We start from the raw sequence: 22,254 nt of genomic DNA on the forward strand, positions 1-22,254 counted from the left end.
GGGATGATGATGAAGTGCTCCACTGTGGTTTTAAAGCTAAGCTTTGTGGAGCCGTGGGTTCCCTTGAGTTGGTTCTGGGGCTGCTGGGCCTGGGGTAGAAGGGACTGGCTTGGGAAAGGGGACCGATCAGACAGGGCTCGAGCTGCCCACCTTCTTTATAAACAGAGAATCTCCATTTTTTTCTGTTTTATACATTGGGGTGCTAGTGCAGATTTTCTCTGCTAAGAGAAGTTGAAAATTGCTGTTTCCAAAAGCTCAGAGAATGATTAACTCTGCTGAAAAGAGCAGAGTAGGTCAGTCTTCTTGGAACAGAAGCTGTTGGAGCAGAGTCTCTCCTTTTAATTTTTTTTTAACTTGGCTTTAAAATGCTCAATTTTTTAAAAAAGTAGTTAAAAGTAGAAAAGAGAAAATAATACCTGTAGTATCAAAAAACACCTATTTACTTAAAAAATTTCCTATATTTTTCTGCAAAGCTGAAGTCTTCTATATGCTAAATTGATATTGATTTTTTCGTATAACTTTATAGCATTTATCATTTTTCCCATTTTATTATCCTGTTTTCTAAAGTATGTAAAACTTGGAAATCAGGCAAAAGATGATTGTGTGTCCTTTCACACCTGGAGCATTCTCTATCCCCTTTCTACTCAAAGTGTGGTCCTTGGACCAGCAGCATCAGCATCGCCAGTGAGCGTAGTAACCGTGATGTGGACGCTCAGGCCCCAATCCAGACTCCCTGATTCAGAATCTGCATTTTAACGAGGTTCCTCATGTGATTCTTACACACATTAAAATTTGAGAAAAACAACACTGTTCTAATAGTCCTGCCTAACTCCCTAGGGCCCATATTCTGTGAAGTTACATATTAGCTTATAGAAAACTAAGTTACAAATGCCTTTTGCCGGTAAAGATGAAAATGACTTCCGTCTGGCAGAAAATATAATCCCAAAGGTTATAGTTTATTGCCGTGTAAGGTATTAATCAGTTTTGTATCTGTTTTCAACATTCTTTTTTTCCTGTAACTACCTGCATTCTCAGATCCTTTTTTGAACTAGCTTTACCATCCTGCTGATTCCCTCAGTCATGAATTAAATAAATTTTTAATGTGTATTTGCTGCATATTTGTATGAGAGTCATGTTTTTAACTTTTTGAAAATCATACTTTGACAGCCAGATGTATTATCATTTTAACGGCTCTGTGGTATTCTACTTCGCGATTGCCGTAATTTACTCATCTCTTAGACTTTTAGGATATTTCTATTTTTTATTGAAGTAGAGTTGATTTACAATGTTTTGTTAGTTTCTGGTGTACAGCAACGTAATCAGTTATGCATATATATTCTTTTTTGTATTCTTTTCCATTAAGGATATTCCTAATTCTGTACCAATGTAAATAATTCTGCAGTGAACATCTTCGAATATAAAACTTTTCCTGTACTTTATGTTTCTTGCCTATGAGTAAATTTCCAAGTACAGAATTAATGGATCAAAGGATATGAACATTTGTAAGATAAGCAGTATTGGAGTTTGTCATCTGGACAAGAATGGAAGAGTCTTCCAAGGTGGCAAAAGCAGGCTGCAGAGAGGCAGGAGGCCACAGGTCCCACAGGGAGATAACTCTAACCAGCTAGAATGTGAGTACAGGTCCTGCCAGGGGCTGGAAAGGTAGGAAGGAGACCAGATTGTAAAGAGCCTGGTACCCTGAAATGTATATTTGGTATAAAGGGAAACCATCTGTAGTATAAACTGAGAAGTGCGTGATGAGGCCTGTGCTTTAGGAAGACAACTCTAACAGCAGGAAGTCTCCTCCAAAGCTCCTGAAATAGTGCTGGTGACAGAAGCTCAGGCTTGAACTGGAGCAATAACTGGGGAGATGGAGAAAAGATATTTAAAGAGGTACCAGGGATGGGATTAAGAGATACAGACTACTATGTATAAAATAGATAAGCAAGAAAGATTTATTGTGTAGCACAAGGAGTTATAGCCATTATCTTGTGATAACTTTTAATGGAGTATAATCTGTAAAAATACTGAATCACCATGCTGTATACCTGAAACTAATATAATATTGTAAATCAACTATACTTCAATTTAAAAAAAAACATTAAAAAATACCATGGGCTGATTCAAAAAAATTTTTTTAATTATAATAAAGAGGTATAGTGGGGCTTCCCTGGTGGCGCAGTGGTTGAGAATCTGCCTGCTAATGCAGGGGACACGGGTTCGAGACCTGATCTGGGAAGATCCCACATGCTGCGGAGCAACTGGGCCCGTGAGCCACAATTACTGAGCCTGCGCGTCTGGAGCCTGTGCTCCGCAACAAGAGAGGCCGCGATAGTGAGAGGCCCGCGCGCCGCGATGAAGAGTGGCCCCCGCTTGCCGCAACTGGAGAAAGCCTTCGTGCAGAAACGAAGACCCAACACAGTCATAAATAAATAAATAAAATCTAAAATATGTCAAGCCTAATAAAAACTCATCTCCTAAAAACTGAAATTGGGTATCTATACTTTCCTACATATGAATTTATATGGGATTGGCTATTCACATCTAGCTAGATACAATATGTAAAATGTTAAAAAAAAAAAATAAATAAAGAGGTATAAGGGCTTCACCAGGATCATCCTGCTATTTACTGGTGGCGACCAGACTGGATTGTCGGTGCTTCCTACCTCTCTCTGTGGTCCATGCTGCTGTTCCTTTGGGTTTTTATCTAAGATGTGACTTCTTAGAACTTCAGGCTGCTCAGATCCTTCCACTTAATGAGTTTATTAGAGTCGCGATGTGCAGGAACCAGCTTTGCCAAAGCATAAAGCACATGTCCAAGATGATGAACGGCATCACTAAAAATAATAAAAGATTAAGCACACATTCCGGGGAAGTGCCAGGGCATTCTTGTGGAATTTGCCAGACTAAACTGTAGTGGATACTCTTCACTGTCTCTGTATTTACAAAACCAGACTTCCAAGGTGGCTTTGCCAGGATATGCATTTCAGACACCGCGGGCAGGCAGCGTCCCTGTGCGGCTCTCGGGGTGACCCAAGGGGCTGGACTTTACAGCTGACCCCACGGAGCCCACAGCCTGTCTCATTGTCAACAGGAAGGTTCAGCAGATTTTCACTATGCGACCAGAGACCAGGAACTTTCAGACACTATCTTACTTCCCCATTTCACAGAGGAGGAAACCGAGAAGTTTGTCTTGGCTGTCCAAGGGTGCCCCTCTCAGCCACGGTGCTTCATAGTTGACCTGTGCAAGACACCACAAGAGATTCTGAACGTGGGAGGTGATTTGATCCACAGCTTTTTAGGGGCAGTAACTCAAAGACATGAATCTATCTGTCTTTAAAGACATTAATCTCTAATCTGAACCAGATAGAAAAGAGTAGGCTTAAGATGACAGACTTCACAGCCCATTTCTGTCCCACCACCTCTCACCCCCACGTATTCCTCCTTCAGGATCGCCTCATGTCTGAAAATCCCTCTTTGTAATAGCCCCAAACCGGGTAGAATGGATAAATAAATCAAGGGATATTCACACAGCAATGAGAATGCCATGCTCCAGCCTGGAGGAATCTCCCAAACCTAATGTGGAAGAAAGAAGTCTTTCCGGGTAGAGCGTGGACAAAAGCAGTGATGCTCATCTAGGCTCTCGGCCGTCAGGACAACGAGTACCCTTCCTGGGGGCTGTGACTGGAAGAGAGCGTGAAGGGGGCTTCTCAGCAGCTGGTCCCATCCTGCATCTCGATCTGGGTGCTGGCTACACAGATGCATTTCGCATTCAGTTCGTGAAAATGCAGTGAGCTGTGCACTTAGGTTACGTAGACTGTTCTCTATGTATATTAGACTTCAATAAATAGTTTTTTAAAATTAAAAAGGGTGCCAGCCAACCATGCACAACCTCAAAAGAAATCTCCCTGCCAGCAGTGCTAATGATGCTGATGGGAGCACCTGCCATGTGTCAGGGGTGGGCTCTGCCAATCGCCCTGCGTGCGTTAGCCCCTTCAGTTCTCTGGGGAGGTGCTGTTCTACCCCTGTTTTACAGAGGAGAGAACTGAGGCTCAGAGAGAGAAAGTACCCTGTCCAAGGTCACACAGCTAGTGAGTATGTGCTGAAAAGAGGCCTTATTTCCATTCCCAGAAGTGACTACTGTGTTCTGTAGGCAGTTCTCTTTGATCTGTCCCAACATAGGAAGGAATGGTTTCTGCTCTGATTTCCCTAGAGATAATGTTTTGGATTCAGGATCTGCCTCATGGATGACCATCCTCCCCTCCCCCAGCACACCCCCCCACCCCACCAGTGGGAATGAAGACAGTTGAGACAAAGGTGATTGTGTTTGCTTTCCTTATCACCAGGGAAGAGACAGTAAATGATCCATTTAATTGACAGATAATCTTTAAAGAACCACTGTCAGCCAGGTACTCTATGGTGTGCTAGTGACCAGCTTAGATTGGGAGTTTGGGGTTGGCTAGACCTGAGTTCAAATCCTGACTCTGCATTGTAAGCTACATGGCCCAGAGCAAATCCCTTGTCCTCTCTGGGCCTCCATGTCCTGCTGTGTAAAATAGGTGCTAAATACCTCCTGGGGTGATTGTGTGAGTTAGACAAGAGATTGCAAGAAAAGCACAGAGCCTGACACAGAGGAGCATTCAAGAAATGTTACAGAGAGAGGGAAACGAGGCCCTAAAAAGGTAACATAAATAGCGCTAGTATCAACTCAGTCCTGTGCCCAGTCACCGTTGAGGCTTGAGCAAGGGGCTCCCATAACCAGCGAGGCTTCCTGCCAGGCAAAAAATCAGCTGGCTTTCAGGGTTGAGCCAGGTTTACATAGGCCTTCTCCAAGGAGGGACTGGGCATTCCAAGCACACGGCCTAGCTTGGACAAAGCCCTGTGGCTGGGCCAGCCTGTCTGCAGCCAAGGGAGACAATGGCTGCCCAGAGCTGAGATTTCTGTCTCTTCAGCAAAGAGGAGCTTGAACGGGACGGTGGGGTGTTAGGGGATTGGCTGTAGAGGACACAATGGATGCTTTGAATTCTACAAAAATAAACTCCGCTGTGACCAGTGGGGCGAAAATAGAGCCAAAGGGTACAGTCAGTGTTGAGCTAGCACGTGTTAAGCTATCACTTCTCTGGCAGGAGGGTGGGGGCGCCCTGATTTGTGCGCCACTTTTGGTGGTATAAATACTCCTGTGATGGACCATTTCAAAATAGCATTGAAACGTCCTTAGATGTGGGGCTGGGAAGAGATGCACACCGTTGGCACCATTGATGTGAGCCAACACACCACTGAGATTCCATCAAAGTTGGGAAAACTTGCTCCACTGAGACATGGGCTCTGAGGACCTATGGCTCCCATTGGAGACCAGGGCTCCGCTCTTCGAGTGAGTGCTTTTAGTGTGCTAGGTATCGCCATGAGACCCAAGGCAAACTGTGCCCAGCCCTTGAGGTCCACAGTCTACTGAGGAAACTGGCATTAATTGAGTAATCACACTAAGTTACACAGTGCACAGAACACTCAGAAAGAAGTACTGTCTTACCTGGAGGGCACGCCCATGCCCTTTGTTTCAAAACCATAATAAAACAGAGACTGTTATTGTCTGTTCTGAATCAAGAAAAAAGTGCATCCTCTCAGTTTTTCACCACGCTTATGTTCACTTCGTGATACTTAAATCAGGCCTGTTGTCGTTACAGCCCTTTGAAGAACTGGGCCTGTGATTTCAAGTGCCTTTTCAGGTCCTTGTGAAAAATCCATCCGTATACAACCAGGAAAGCACTCAACAGAGCCCGTTTTAGAGTGACAGCAGTCTGGACACATCTCTCCAGTTCAGTCCCAATGTCAAGCCCAGGCTGGGTCCCCTCATGCGGTGGGTGCTTCTGTTTGGGAACCATCTCACTTCTGCTTTGCCTCCCAGGTGGTCTTCGAGGCGTTGCACAATCTGGAGCCCCGAGGTTACGTCGTGGGGTGGATCATTGCCATCAGCTTGCTGGTGGGAATCCTCATCTTCCTGCTGCTGGCTGTGCTGCTCTGGAAGGTGAGTGGAGAGCGCAGGTCCCCAGGGAGTCCCTGACCAGACACCCAGCTCTCCTGCCTCAGCAGGGCTAGAGCTCGTCGTCGGAAAAGGCTTCCTGGTGGAACTTCCTTCCCAGTGCAGGTACAATGAAGGAGGACAGGGTCCCCTCCAGGCAGTGAATGGAGTCTAGGCTCCTCCTGAGGCCATTCACACCTGAGGACTGGACTGCTTTAGAGGGAACCCCAAAATCTTACCCCTCTTCTCCTGCCTTCCCTAGCAGAGTTGCCACCAGTCCTAACACAGGGTGGTGGGAGCCTCACTCCAACGCACAAGCTTGGGGAGTAACAGCTGGGACTGGGACGGGGATGGTTAACTCCTTTACTTGGCACAAAAACAAGAAAAGAAACTACAGAGCCATTCTTTGTTCTTTTCCCATGTGGAACATGGAAAAGATTTCTGCCCAGAAGACTCTAGTAATGGCGATGGGCCGTATGTCTGGAGTGCTGCCTGGGTAGCTTCATCAGAAGTTCTCCCAACCCCATGGGGGTTCATTCGTAGGTGCCCCAGGGGGTAGATTTGCCCTGCCTCCTTCACCAGGGAGCGCCTGCTCATCCTTCACATCTTGCCTCTTGTCACTTTCTCAAGAAGAAAGGGGTGTCCTCACCCCCAATTCTAGGATGGTTTCTTTGCCCTGCGCTCTTCTCTCAGACACCTGGCGTCCTTGACTTTAGGGCCTCTGTATTCATCAGTAATGGTTTCAGAGTCATTATCTGAGGAAGGTCTGTCTCTTCCACGGGATGGTAGTGTGCCACGTGAGTTGGGTCCTGTCTGTTCTTGTTTCCACCGTGTCCCCAGCTCCTACAGCAGCACCAGGGACCACAGCTGGGACTTCCTGACACCAAGTCCCTGATTTTCCAGTGTTCCAGGTTTCAGAGGCAGGTGGAAGCAGCCTCTTAACATGATTATGGATGGATCCTTTAAATTCAAATAATTAGTTTCTTTGGGATTCCAAAATAATTTGTATTTATTGATCAAACGTAGACACATGTCAGTAAGCAAAAAAGTTGTCAAATACTCAGGAGTCCCCATCCCAGAAATAACCGTGGTGAGACCAGCATTGTCTCTTCTTGAACTTTTTCCCTACATAATAGACAGAGACCAGGCATTCTCTTAGCACCCACTTATTTGTGAATAGTGTGTTAAATTCTCCAGTAAAATACCCAATACATTTTCAGGTGCAGGACCTCTAAAATTAAAGCAATGAGTTCAATTATCAATCTGAAAAAAGTATAGTAAATATACTTCAGAGTATCCAAGAAATCTAGAAACACAGGGAAAATAGTGTTTTTGTTGTACATCTTTTCAGATTGACAGTTGGACTCATCACTTTAAATTAAGAGCAACTTCACCTGAAAAAAGTATTGGAGGTTGAAGAAAAATATATTGAGCATATTACTTGAAAATTAGTGTATCTCAGGTTCCCATGCTTTTTGGACATCCCATTTACTATTTTACAGGCTAGCTTTCCCTGAATGCAAAATTGTGAAAGTCTTTCCCTATTGTTAAAAACCCGTGTCCAGCGCTGTCCTCAGGCTGCAGGTGTATGGCAGATCCCAGTCCTCGGATGTTGGGATTTATTCACATGGCTTCTGGTTTCACACTTCTTGTAACAGTGCCACAGTGAATATGCTTGGAGCCAAATATTTGCACAAATCCTTCATTATGTCCTTAAGATGAAACCCTAGAAACGGAATTACCGAGTCAAAAGAAATGCGTATTTTAAGCCTTTTATTACATATTGCCAGTTGCCCTCTGGAAAGGTTATACAAGCAGTGTATCAAAAGTGCCCATTTTCCTGTATATTTACCAGGAGCGGATATTACCTTTTTTGAAAAACCTGCCCATTTGTTGTTTGTTTAATCTGCGTGGCCAGATAGAGTCTTAATTCTCCCTTTTCTCCAACTCTAACTCCTTCCTGCCAAGACGGCTGGTCTGGGGGTGGAGAACAAAGCCAGCTCAGTGTTTGGGATCTGAAGACAGTAAGGGCTTTGGGGGGGATGTGTGTGTTTGTGTGTGTGAGAGAGAGAGATACTTCCTTCTGCCTTTGTACGGACATATCAGAAGAGAGGGGGCACCGTCCTCCACGGCTGGGTGCACGGGACCAGACAGGGACACAGAGTGGGGAGCAGGGTGGCTGTGTCCCACCCCCTCCCTCTGGGCCCCCCACTTGGCTCTGCCACTCAGGAGTGTCCCCTCTCCTGAGCACACCCTCCCCCCTCCTTCCAACTGCCATCTGCTTCGCTTTGCTTCTGCTGTTTCTTTAAAGAATGTGGTGTGTCAGGAGGGGGTGTCATGGGGTGGCCAGCACCCTGAGGCCACCCAGCTGTGTGTGATCCAAAGAGCCAGGGCCCGAGAAGGCAGACATCACCCTCTGCCATGGACTGGCCATGAAAGCAGAGTGGTGGCGGTCGAGGGGCCTTAACCAGACAAGGTCATCTTAACTGCTGGAGGAAGGAAGGGTCTAGAACAGCTCTGAGAAAGCTGGCGAGTGATGCCGTCAAAACTTCTAGCCACAGACACAGACTGATCAGCCTCCTCTGAGTCCCAGTCCTACAAGCCTGGGAGAGAGAATCTGACTGGCTCAGCTTGAGTCAAATGTCTACAACTGTGGCAAGAGGCCAGGAGGTGGCAGAGAGAGAATCTGACCAGCCTGGGCTGGGTCACATGTCTTCCACATCCAGACAGCTAAGGCCAGCGCAGGAGAAAGATGCAGTGTGGAGGTTTGGGGAGACCAGGTAGGGGTGGGGATGGGGGCTAATCTTAGGAGGAAACTAGGCAGATACCCTAAAGGCTTTCGCTCCAGCAGGGTTTCACGGTTGTCAGTGGTGCTATTGCCTACGTTACAGTCTTTTATATGGTACTGGGTAGCTATGGCCGCACAACAAATTGCCACCAAATTGAGTTCCCTTCTGCCTAACAAATGTATGAGTCAGGAATTCAGGAAGGGTTTGGCTGGGTGATTCTTCTGCTCCAAGTGACACTGAGTGGTGTCACACAAGGGCATTCACCTGGTGGCTAGGCTGCTTCACTTCACAGGACAAGTTTATTCACATGCCTGGCACCTTGGGTGGAGATGGCTGGAAGGCCGGGCTCTGCCAGGCCCCTCCCTCTCTCCGTGTAGATTCAGGGCCTCTACATGTGGCCCTTCCAGCAGAGTGTGCTGATGTTTTACGTGGTGGCTTCAGCTCTGGGAGAGCATGGTGAGAGCTGCTAGTCCTCTGAAAGGCTGGCCCAGAACTGGCATGGCATCATCCTGCTGTACTCTGTTGGTCAAAGCAGTCACGTGCCAGCCTAGAGTCAAGGAACAGGAAAGAGACTCTGCCTCCCAATGGGAGGAGTAGCGAAGAATTAGTGGCCATCTTTTGTCTATCACATACATGATATTCAGAAATATGGGCAAAATCTTAATCTTTTCTGTAAAACTCACTATGGCAAAGGATGATTAGCCTAACTGGAAGTTTTGTTGTTCTGAAGTAGATGAAACCTCATCTCTCTTCCATCGTGTCATAGATAAAATTATGATTGAGCTCCTTGGAGGAAAAAAAAGTAAACCTCGGTGCAGGGTTCATGAACGCACTCTACATTCAGAGTGGGTAGTCTGTTCAGGCACAGCGACAGTGCAGTAAGGAGCTCGGCAGAGGGAGTTTCTTTAGGAAAAATATTTTTCTCCTGAAGGACTAACTAAATAGAATGACTTCATAGGACACTGAAAAGGGCAAATGAAATGTAGGATTATTCTGAAGACCTACATATTCCTAAAACTTCAACTGCAGACCTCTTCTGTTTTTTTATTTATTTTATTGAAGTATAGTTGATTTACAATGTTGTGTTAATTTCTACTATACAGCAAAGTGATTCAGTTATACACATATATACACTCTTTTTCATATTCTTTTCCATTATGGTTTATCACAGGATATTGAATATAGTTCCCTGTGCTATACAGTAGGACCTTGTTGTTTATTCATCCTATATATAATAGTTTACATCTGCTAATCCCAAACTCTCCCAATCCATCCCTCCCCCAACCCCCTCCCCATTGGCAACCACAAGTCTGTTCTCTATGTCTGTGAGTCAACTACAGACCTCTTGTCAACTTGGATTCCTATGTCTATAACCTAAGAAACATGCATTATGTATAGAGGTGTAATATATTGACAATTCAGTGCACAGAAATCTGTTGATTAATGGGCCTAGTATTTGAGTTAGATGGGAGGTCTAACTGCTTCTGGCTTATTACCGTATTTCACATACCATTCCCTCCAATCCTTTCAAGGGGAAAGTCACTGCATGGTACCCAGTTGCCACTGCTGATGAGTAAACACTTCACTAGAGCCCTTGAAGACAGGTGGGCAATGTTCAAGTCCTCCTTCCTTTCTAGAACCACGTCTCTTAAAGTTCCCTTTGGTGTAGCTCCTGACACTGCTACCTATGGTTGCTTGCCATTGCCTTGAGCACATGAGCCCAAAATGGTTGTTCCCCAAAATGTACAAGGATGGTGGCGTGGTATCAAAAACAGAACAAGGCAGCTGGCCCAGTGCGGATGGATTTTCTGTGCCCTGCAGGCACGCTTTACACTTGTGAGCTGGCCGGTACCTTCACTCAGCAAACAGATCCCTGCGAAGTGGCCGGCTCGGGGTGAAGGGACAGAGGTGATAAGCAGCAAGAGCCCTCACTCCGTCGTAAAGACTGGGGAAAGCAGTTAAGTGACCGAGGCTGAGCCAAGCACATCCTGAGGGGTAAGCAGCACTTGGCCAGGCAAAGAGCCTGTGCCACACCTCCTACATGTCGCCGTGGTGCCACCAACATGCCCATCATCCCCTGTTTATCTGAAACAGAAACCCCTTATAGGGTCAGCAAATACCTTCTCCAGAGCCGAACTCCAGGCTCCCTGCCTAGTGCTCAGCCTCCTTCTCTCCTCCAGGGCTTTCCAGAGGGTCGGCCGGTGGCACATCAGGCGCTGTCTCATGCTTGGCCGCAGCAGGTCCTGGCTCCGGTGCAAAATCCACAGCGAGGGCCCCGAGCTAACCAGACCCTTCTTCACATTCTGAAATGGATCCTAATCAGCCTTCCCAGAGCCGAGCTGTTAGCAGACACTGGGAGCCATAATTTAAACTTTCTGTGCGAGGATTACAGTAGCCTGCCAAGCCACCGTGCAGGAAGAAAACTTTGAAATAGGAAACTCTTTTAAGGGAGAAAAATCCAAATGAGTCCCCTCTCCTTTTGTTTGGCTCCTGTTTGGGTTTGAAATGGCCTGGGCCCTGTGCCTCTTCAAGACAATCGTAAAGGCCTGCTTATAGGAGGAATTTCATTATTCAGAGGGTATATATGACTTGCACCTTTAAAAAGTGCCTTCAACTCATCAAGCCAGCCTTTGAGTCAAGTGGTGAGAGAGTGGAGATGCTGGGATGTTTTTCCTTCAAGAGGAAAAGCCTCATTTAGGGCCCCAGGCTTCTCTCTCCCTCTCTCTCCCCCTCTCCTTGCTCCCTTGTACAGTTTGCCAAAACACGCAGGCCACCACTCAGTGAAGGAGAAAACTCTGCATCCTCCTCTACTGCTTCCAGCCCAGGAACCTTTCCCTTCTCTCCTGTTGGCCCCTTTTGCCAATGAGATGGCCTGGAGCAAAGGGCAGTGCCGTGGCCTGGCCAGCCCCATGACCAGCCTCTTCCCAAAAGGCCCAGGACCTGCCAGCTCTGCCTTCTCACAAGTGGTATAGAGGTGGGCTGTGCAGTGGGTTTGCCACCGTCCTTCAGAAGGACTCTCTCGAACCCTCTGTCATCTGGGCCTGTTCCAAGAGCCTGCTGCTCCAGAGCTGGCTTTGGGCTCCTGGTTTTCATTTAAGAGCATTCCTGCTGACCTCAAGCAGAAATACTTGGAAAAATAAATCTGTGAAATGGCCCAGCGGATGGGTAGGTTTGGCAGCCCCTCCAGGGGTCATTGGGGTTATCACCTGCCCTCCAGCTGGGCAGTGAGAACCCATCCTTGTTTCTCCTGCAGAGAAAATGAAAATGCACAGACATACAGCACACACACACACCCTTCGCACTGTCTCAATTAAGACCATGTGCCAGAGACACTCAGTAGGGACTTATTTATGTTTGGAAGTAAATATTGGGCGATGTTGCACTGTTGACATCTCGAGACAGAGACGTGCTATGTAAATAGTCAAGGAACTTGAAAGGACACATAAACATGAGGCTCTGAGTTAGTCCAAAGAAGGAGTGTGTCCAAGGCCCTTGGAATAGCTGCCCAGGAGGCAATCCAAAAGCCAGGGAGGAGGGGGTGGGCATCTCCCCAGAGACCAGAGGCCGTGGGGTTGTGCGGCCGCCCTTCACTCACCCCGAACTGGGCTGGGAAGGAGGAGGCTGGTGCTGCAGGCTGTGGACCCCAGAACCCAGTCATTCTCACTTATTCCTGGGCCCCAGGCCCCTCTCAGAATCTTCCTAATTAGGGCCATTCAGGGGAAAGCTGCTGTTTCCCTAGGAGTTTTCTGGCAGCTTTTTTGACACAAGTTTATATCAGAAAGTTGTGTGAATCTGTCAGGAGGGCCGAGGGAGCTGCCCTGTGGGGCCGCAGCCCCCCCTCAGGAGCAGCGCAGACGAGAAGCCAGAAAACCCCTGCTCCCTCAGCTTGCAGGGGAGCCAAGTTTGGCTGGAGTCTCTCTTCCTGTAGGGTTTTCATGAGTGTTCCCTCCGCTACAGACAGCAGTTATTTACAGAGCCTTTTGCCCCTCAAGTGGCAAAGCAAGCCCTGGAAGGACCCAGAAAAAGTGCAGGAAAACACATACTCCACTGGACTGGAATTGAGTGAGGGGCTGCTGAGGGTCCGGCTTAACTGATCACGGCCCATTTCCCGGCACCCTCAGTGTGGGCTCAGCTGACTGGGAAAATGTAGGTTTGCCCAGCATCTCTCCAAGGTTTTCCCCAAAGTAACCATGAGTACTAGTGACGGTGAGAGTGTAGGCCTGCTGCAGGAGAGAAATGTATTTGAAGTCTTGAGTTATCTTAGTGTTTAAGAGTTTTAGACTTCTCTATACTTTATAACATATCCATACTTTAATATAAAAATTGGAAATTTAGTTTTCCAAAAACTCTTTGAGAAAAAATGATACCAGGCGAGGACTCTGTGCCCTGTGCCTCCTGCGTGTGAGGAATGGATACACAGCTGTATGGCCCATAGGCTGCAGTCCCGAGTTTGCTTTGGGGACCAACATAAAAAGCTTTCATTGTGTTTCACAGCTAGAAGAGGTCTGAGAATGCCGTCGCTCTCTTGGGCAGAGACAAAGACACTGAGGTTCAGAGCCAGGAAATGACCTGCCCTGTGGCCAAGCGTGAGCAGTACTCAGAACTCCAGGCTCCCCATGCGGCACCTCTCCTGTCCAACCCTTCAGAGTAGGTCCTATGGCACTGGGCAGGCCTGGCATGACACAGTTGTTTGGGGAACCCTGGCTTGGTAAACTCAGAGCCTGGGCTTTGGGTTCTATATCAAAAGCCAAAACCGGGCTCTAAACAACAGCACGAAGGTGATATTCTCTTTTTCTGAAATGGAATTCGTTTGATCACGTAAGAAACAATATTAATTTGACAGAACCACCTCTAGACTATATGGCACCTCTGTGCAAACGAGTAAACAGCGCCCCTTCCTCCAGAAGCTTTACTTCCATCTGTCAGAAAATTCAGAAAATCTACTGATTTTGTTAGAAAAAGACACCCGACTGCCATCTGCTGGAAAATAGTTGTCATAAGTTTACACGTCCATGATCTCTCTGATATGAGTGGCACCCTCCCCCCTTATATGCAGTGCACAGCCTGCGCTACTGTACCCGGCACTCCCTAGTCATGAGAGTGATCTCTGTTTTAAGAAATGGTCATGGGCTCCAAAGAAGAAGGACAGACACCAGTGGCAGCTCCAAGCTTCCATCTAAAGATGAGACTACACACAGGTTATGTTGGGAACAGGGCTCTGGATACCCTGCCGCACTGGAGTGGGGTGGAGAGTTTGCAAGGCTGTTTCTAAGAGAAGCTCTACGGTTACTGCCAGCAGGGGTAGAATTTTCAAGACTAATGCTGAGGGACTTCCCTGGTGGTACAGTGGTTAAGACTCCGAGCTACCAATGTAGGGGGCCTGGGTTCGATCCCTGGTCAGGGAACTAGATCCCACGTGCATGCTGCAGCTAAGAGTTTGCATGCCACAACTAAGGAGCCAGCGAGCCACAACTAAGGAGCCTGCCTGCCGCAACTAAGACCTGGTGCAACCAAATTAATTAATTAAATTAAAAAAAAAAAAAGACTAATGCTGACACCATACCACTTGAGACAGAAGAGCTTGCTTTTGGATGCCTACAGGAGATGATATGCCATCACTTTGTTGGTAACAAGTATGACACACATAAACATGAGCACAGGAGAGCCTCCTGTGAGAGTTGGGCCAGGCACTCTAAATCCTTGCTAGATTGCACACGCTGTATCAAATCCTTACGCCAGCAAAGCTGTGAGAAGGTGAGCCGACTCTCGTCCTCCTTAGAGATGAACAAGAAAAGTCTGTTCAGCAGGACAAGGCACAGTGATGCTCTTTCCATCTAGAGCCCTGTCAGGCTGCCCCTCTGCCACCCTTCCTGTGGGTGTTGATTCATTCAGTAAGTCAGGCAAAAAAATATGGAGTTCTGTATCAGTTAACTCTTGCTATGTAACAAACCAAAGTTTAGGGACTTAAGAACAACCACCATCTACATAGGTTGCAATTCTGAGGGTTGGACTGAGCTTAACAGGGCGGTCCTCCTGTCTCAGCAGGGCTCAAACCTACACCTGCAAGCAGTTGGGGGCTGGCGAGTCTAAGAGGACCTCAGCTGGGTGGACTCATCTTTCAGCAGCAAGACCAAACTCATTCACTCGGAAGCCAGGCAGGGTTCTGAGAAAGCAAGTGGAAGTGTGCAAGGCCTTTGAGGCCTAAGTATGGAACTGACAGGGCATCACCTCCCATGCACCCAACCGTCATAGCAAGTCACGACTCAGATTCAGGGTGTGGAAAATAGACTCCGTCTCCTGATAGGACTTGCTGCAAAGCCACGGTACAGGACATGGATACAGGGGCATTTTTGCAACTTATCACTGGCACTAAGTAGCGGTGAGATGCTGAGCTCTGGGGATAAAAAGCACAAATCCGTAGGAGTCCTAAGACAAATGTGAAAGATGATAAGAGAGCAGACAGTTAAAGCTCTGCTTGATTGGTGCCACATTAGAGATATGTTACTTCTCTAGAGTTAAAGTGAGTAACTGGAGATCACTGAAACATCACACTATCCTCAGGTAGAGTCATATGCTAAAGAATCTTATTCTCATGTTATATCCAGCCTCCTTTCTATGATTATGTTCTCCTCAGCTCAGAAGGTGCACATGACACATTCGCCCTGTCAACCACATCTTTATCTTTCAAGAATGAGATTTCAAGCAGTAACTTCTGAGTTAGACATTTCCATGAAGTCTTGGGTCGCTTTCCTGGCCTCCCTTGGGTATGCTTTGAGGATGACAACAACGACCTTTTTCTAATTATCCAGAACATTCAAGCCAAGCCTCCTTTCCACATCCCTTGCAGAAGGGAGACGGTGGTAGAGATTTAATGAGAGAAAAGTATATAGGGGTGTCATAAAGTAGGGTTCTGACAGATGTGGTCTGATGCTGGGAGGACATATCCAAGGAACTCAATGTCTGTCTGTGAAACGGGCCTTGAGGATCGAAGCTCAGAGCACAAGACGCTTGCCAGCTGTTCTGTGGAAGCTTCCACTCCCTCCCAGCCATCAGACTGCTCTCAAAGGGAACTCTCAGGACTCCCTTGGCAATGTGGGTGGAGGTGACCAGCACTGTCTTGGCAGCTCTCTTGACAGTTCTCATTTTCACCTGGGCCAGTAAGCCCCTTTCAAGGAGTAGGAAGATGGTGCAGTGAGACTGTGGATGCTTGGTTCATGGTGAAGGAGTGTGAGGAAAGATGCACAAAGGAGTTAGATGTGCCCCCAAGCCTGGGTTTGCTTGACAATTTGTTTAGGGCAGGTTTTGTATATGCATCCCCCATTGGCAGCAGATTGCAGAGATTATTAGTCTCAAGGGTTTTCAAATATGACTATGGAAAGTATACACCAGTGACAGTGTGGTACCACAGACCTGCAGCACAGCCTCCCAGCAGCGAGCCAAGTGTGCATGTCTGTTTCAATTCCCCTATTCAAGAGGATCGAAACAAGGATTTGAGGGCAAGTCATTTATTTGGAAGATAATCTCAGGAAACAGTAATAGGGGACCAGGGAAGAGAGGGCAGGGAAGGAAGCTAATAAAGGATGTGTTATCAAGCTGGTTACCACTGCGGGAAAGTTCCACGCGGAGCGTGCGCCTCAGGGTTTCGCACCCAAGGAGAGAGGGAGCTGGGGTATTTGTACACCAACTCCAATCAGTCATGTTTAAGGGCAGATGCAGGAGGATGTCTGATCTCAGAAACAGAGGCCACTAATGCTAGGGAGCACAGGACAAGAGATACCAGGTCTTCCTGAGCTTGGGAGAAAAGGTCAGCTTTGGGCTACAAAAAGTTACTTTTATATGGCAGTAGTGCCTATGCTGACTATGTGAAAAGAAATGGAAATTCATCTTACCCTGTATGAAAAGCCATAGACATCGGAAGGAAAGGTCTTTTCAGAACTAAGCTAAAAGAAACTGCCATCGTGGCTCAGGAGGAGTTGCCAGTTTTAGGGGGGTACACACTGCCAGCTGTGTGCACGGCAGCTCAGCAGCTCACGAGGGTCACAGATTTGAGCGAAAGATCTAGAGGACAGCAAGATAGGATGCAGACCTGCAGATACTTTAAAACTCCTATCGTATGAGAGCAGTACTTATCAAATTATTCTGCAATGGCTAATCTCTCTCAGGATATTAATAGATTTATCAAAAGCCAGATAAGCTTGGGAAGTATCAAGTCCCTGACTTTCTTAATCCTTTCCTAAAAGGTTGATTTGATCCTTTACTGTTCTACTGTACATTACGAATCTCTTAAAGAAAGAGTGTATCGTTTCCAAACTTATTTGACCGTGGAATCTGTTTTACTCCCAAACAACCTATGAATAGCTCAATAACTAGTTTTCCCCAGCATACAGTTTGGGAAACACTCCACCAGAAGCACATTACAAGGAACAAACAACTTATCATAAGAAAGCTTGCAGGAAGTCCATGCATTTTGAAAAGTGGTTCCACATAATGCTTTTTGTAAATCAGCCCAATCTGAGGAGTTGTGAGCATAGATCATGCCTCCTCCGGGTCCAGGTGGCTTGGGAATCAAAACAGTTGATTCCCCAGCATCTCTAACCTGGCCTCTCCTCTTTCTGCCTTTCAGATGGGCTTCTTTCGCAGAAGGTACAAAGAAATTATTGAAGCTGAGAAGAACCGTAAAGAGAATGAAGACAGTTGGGACTGGGTCCAGAAAAACCAGTGACCTGCCACCCCAACCCACCCCGGTCATGTGGCCCAGTGGTTCGCCTGTCTTCCTGATCTTTGTATCTTCCATATTTGGAAGAAAGAATCTTCTCCAGATTTTTCGGAGGCCCCACGATGCTGTTCTCGTCCTCGTTCTCTCAAGCCCAGGTGCCAACCTGAGGCAGTCACTTCGGCCAGGTCACCTGACTGGAACCACCACCACTTCCTTTTCCAGCTGAACTCGGAACTTTGGAAAGCCGGCTGCAGAGCCAGGCGATATTTATGGATGCAACATGCGTGGTCAACCCTCAGGGGAAAACTGTTACCTAAAAGTATTTTTATAAATATAAGCCTTTTATACTGATTATGTCTTTATATTTGTATCGATGTTTTATTATTTCTATTAAATGGTTATATAGTTCACTCAAGCACTGATATCTGGCCTGAAATCTTGGAAATACTTGTATATTCATACAAATGTTAAAGGATAAAGATCTTACTGTACTTTGGAACTTGCTGTTAAAGAAGACTCTCAGATGAAATCATCTGAAGAAACCTCACGTGATGAATCCACCCAGCGGGTGGTGCTGTATATCAGCTGTGGTTTGGGGCTGAGCCCGAAGGCATCTCACATCTCTGTTGCCTGGAGTCAAGTGTGGAATAATGTGCTAAAGAACCAAGAGAGTTTTTTCATCTGTACCGTTCATTGGAAGATTCCCAGCAGGAATTTGGATGGAAAAACCTGATTCTTGAGGTCTGTTCTGCATCACCTTATAGAGCAGACATTTCACCCTCCTTCCACTTAAATTAAGACATGAAAGCTTGGAGCAATGCCATTTCATCACTGGTAAACCTCAGAATGGCATCTCATCCTGGACATCGTGCATCAGAGTCCGCACACCACCGGGACTGAATTGGTGCCCACCAAGCAGAGACTTGTGTCTGAGTGCTGTGATGTGTTATCTTTTCATGTTAATTTGAGTCCAGAGGTCTCCATTGTCCCTGTCACTCTTGCTGTCCCAGCTAATGGTAATTGCAGTGTCCTTCCCAGAGATGACCATTCAACCTGTCCTTATTTTTTTTAATCATGTCTTAGGTGGAGTTCTTAAGAAGTGGACCCTGAGACAAGGATTTTCATGCAGTAACTTATTAAGGAAGTATCCCCAGGGCACACCAGTAAGGACACGAGGGAAGCAGGACACGGAAGGGGAGGAAGACAGGTAAGGGAGCCATTTCAGGGCAGGTCCCGTGCAGGGGGTCTTCAGCCTGATCCTGCAGGGGGGGCTCTGGAGGGTAAGTTATGCCTCAGAGTTGTCCCAACCTGGGGCACGGGAGCTGAGCTTTCATAGTCTTGTACCCAGGGGAGATGTAAACTTTCTGCTTTCACTTCCTGCCAGCAAAATAGCCCCAGTAGCTCAGGAGCGGTCCTCAAAAAGAGGGCTGCACCCCCAACCTGGGAAGCGCACAGAAATAATGCAAAAGAAATGATGCAAAGGGATCTGGGCGTAGCACTGACGTCCTCGCCTATCCCCTGTACAGGTGAATGCTGAGTTATGGCCTTCGCTATCCAAGCTCTCTGTTTGACAATGTTTATTACCAGACGCACAGTGCTGTCCAGGTTTGAGTGCAGTGTGATTCTCTGAAAGGGCAAGGTGGTGACGGATGTAGCAAGCTCAACACCATGCCTGGCCCATAGTGAACATTCAATAACCATGAGCAGCCCTGGCTGCTGGAAAACCATCTGGTACAGGGGAAAACGTGCCTAAGAGCAGGGTCTGACAGAGTCCTTAGTCACTTATCACAGCCTGCTCAAGCCCCGGGTACAAACAGATGGCATCAGATGAGAATGAAACAAGAAACAAGACCAGGCATCTTTCTCATAGGGCCTTGTTGACTGGGAGCTAAGATGTGTGGGGGCCTGTGAGTATTGTTGAAAAGACACAGAACTCAACTTCAGGGGAGACAGGTTTTTCCAGACACATAGTTGGCTAATGCTTGCAAAGATATCTAAAGTTTTGGCAAAATTATGAGGGTGCTGGGCGGTTGCAAACCTGGCAGGGAGCACACGTGTCTTTTCGTTTCTTACGCAGTTGACTCTGACACAGGAAGATACAGAATTCATCATGCTCCCCTTCCAGTTCTCACTCAGGGTTCACCTCTGACAGATGTGTATGGGGCCCCTGCTGTGCGTCAGACCCTGTGCTAAGTGCCGGGGGTTCCCCAGTGAACACCACCCCACATTTTGCCCCAAGGGAGGCAGATCTTCCCACAGTGGCGCTCAGAGCGTGAATTCCTTTACGAGACCTCATCTGCAGCCTTCCTTGGACGGACTTCTGCTTGTTGTTTCATGTTGTCCTTTAATAAATCATTTAGGATTCTTAGGTGGTAGGCCTGGGACAGCTCCATCAGCGGCTTTGGCCAAATGCACAAATAGCCACAGCCAGCCTCCTGCAGGGGGTGCAGACGCATGGGAGACAGTGTAGCAGGATAACTGGCGGGCACACGGTTCTGCCAGCCAGAGGGGAAAGCCTCACCGGGGGAGGGGCAGTCTCCATAGCCAGTCTCAGAGCTGGGATCCATGTGCTTCTGGGTGGTTCTGAGTGGTAGGCACACGAGTGGTCACATACCCAGGAGATTACTAAGACTAAATAGGGCAGTTTTTAAGAAAATCTCGCTTGGCCTCCACTGGAGGAAATACTGGCAGCCCCTCTGGAACCTGTTTGGGGAGGATGGTACATCTGCTTATCTCCTGATGCTGAGTAGGCGGGGCAGCAGGGACTGGGGAGCTGACCATTTAGCACAGAGATAGAGAGGGAAGTTGAGCAGGTTGTCAGTGCTCTCAGCTTGGCCAATTCACCAGCTCCATCCAGTTCAGAAGCCCTCAGTAGGCTCTCGGGGGAAGCAGACAGGATGGGTTGGTGTGTCTTTGTTCCTTCTCCAGAGGGTTCTTTTAAAATTCCACAGTGCCTTCCAATTTCCATCTTTCCTGCTTCTGTGGGTTCACTGTGGAATGCTATCTGATGTTCCCTTGCACAGCATTATTTAAGTCTGCTTCAGCTTTTTGGTTGTGTATTCACTAGGGTTATAATCAACTGTCAGAAGGATTGAGGTGCTTTTTAAATATGAAGAAAGGACCTTTGTAGAAATTAAGTGAAATAATGCTCCCTTTTCAAAAATGATTCACCTATGCTCAGTTTACATGGGACTCAGGAGTTTGGAACATCGCCTCAGTGAGCCCTAGACCTGTCGCAGAGAAGAGGCCATGAGGTTCAGGAACGAGGGGACACTGGCAGGAGTGAGTGGGTCCAGTGGCTTTACGGTGACTGACAGGCACACGGCCAGAATCACTTGCTACTGAGGTCACTGAGGCTTTCTCAGTCAATTCTTCAGGAAACTTCTGTCAGCATTCTGAAGTTGGGTAAGCTTTGTAGAAAATCTGATGGAAAGTCCTCCTTCACCAAATCATATGCAACCTTCAGCCCTGGAGCCAGAGGCAAGGAGGTTCAAAACAAAACCAGCGGGCCTCCTGGAAACATCTGGGACCTGTTTTCAATGTGGATGTGTAGCAGATCCCTTAGGTGGTTGTGATGGGTGCTGATATGCTACCTGTGGAACCGTAGCAATGTCATTTTTAAAAAAGGTTATTCTACTTTTATTTTTGGATAAGGCATCATGGCAGGGCAACACAGTTACCCTTCGGTTACGTGTAAAACCTACACCTGATGAAACCTGCACCTAATTCAGACTTGCCGAAATGTAGAGGCAAAGCAAAGGATTGGTATTTGGGGGAAATGGCCTTTTAGCAGATAAAAGGCAGAAAACGAGCGTCCCTTAGAAATGCTCCAAGTATGCGGTGTTTTAGTCCATGTGTTGTTTTGCTATATAGAGCAAGAATATACACAATGGAGAATATGTTCTGAAGCAAAGAATGGCTGAAGGGTTAGGATACAAAGGCAGTAGGGCCAAAATGAACCTTCTAGAATGTTTTCTGATTTTCAGCATGTGAGGGGGATAATGAACAAATGTCCCACGTGATGCAATGCTTTGTAGCACGATCTAGATTTCAGACTGTGTTAAGGTTTTTTCAAATTCTAATGTGCACGGTGTGACCAGCAGAGTAAGTTTAAAAGCTTTAAGAGTGTGATTAATTGCATGGCAGGCACCCACGCTAACTTCACTTCCAGAACTTGATTGATGCATCCATGTACGTTTCCGTTGAGGAATTTCAGTGGGAGGGGTGTTCCTCTTCACAAAGTCACATGTATTCAAGTCTGTGCAGTCACTTCTAATTCACTTGCACTGTTTGGGAAATGCAGGTTTACAAAAGTACGTGTTTGGAATTAAAAAAATGGCTACAAATGATTTGGGAGTTCAGTCTGTAATTTCTTTTGCTACTGAAGAATTTGAGCCTTTTTAGGCTGTTAAAGATGGGGTTTCGGTGTAATACAACATGAGCATTTAAAGAGTCCATGCAGGTTCATCTAATTGCACATAAAGAACCCACTCAATGTGTCCGAACTGTCCCTAGTCTTTGGCCTCCATTCCATGGTCACCACCTTCTCTGTGCATCACCCACCTGCCCAGGGCCACACCTGGGACCTTGGTCTTAGGATGAATGTGCCCAAATTAAATGCGGCTGATTCCTCGTTTTTAGTAGACTGCTTCCTCATGTGTCCTCCAGTCATGAAGCATTTTCCCGGAAGCCTTTTGGTAGCATCCTTACACATTTACAAACATTGTGTTCTC

The 22,254-nt window shown here is 46.9% G+C and overlaps 1 protein-coding gene across 3 annotated transcripts in view; it reads left to right on the forward strand.

Moving 5' to 3' along the window:
* ITGA9 (integrin subunit alpha 9) overlaps positions 1-21,870 on the forward strand; it is a 355,586-nt gene extending 333,716 nt beyond the window's left edge. The window contains exons 27-29 of one of the 3 annotated variants that reach the window (XR_009505770.1): positions 5,903-6,022; positions 17,429-18,262; positions 18,605-21,870. Coding sequence is in view for 2 of the 3 variants with exons in the window: in XM_059939171.1 (XP_059795154.1) it covers positions 5,903-6,022; positions 17,429-17,527 (219 nt within the window). In the remaining variant the exon portion in view is untranslated. Of the gene's footprint in view, positions 1-2,209; positions 2,485-5,902; positions 6,023-17,428 lie in introns of those variants that run through there. The other 2 variants (XM_059939171.1, XM_059939172.1) reach the window with 2 other exon arrangements.
* Positions 21,871-22,254: the final 384 nt, after the last annotated feature.

Source organism: Balaenoptera ricei, chromosome 11 (genome assembly GCF_028023285.1).
Source record: "Balaenoptera ricei isolate mBalRic1 chromosome 11, mBalRic1.hap2, whole genome shotgun sequence".
Classification (NCBI taxonomy): Eukaryota; Metazoa; Chordata; class Mammalia; order Artiodactyla; family Balaenopteridae; genus Balaenoptera; species Balaenoptera ricei.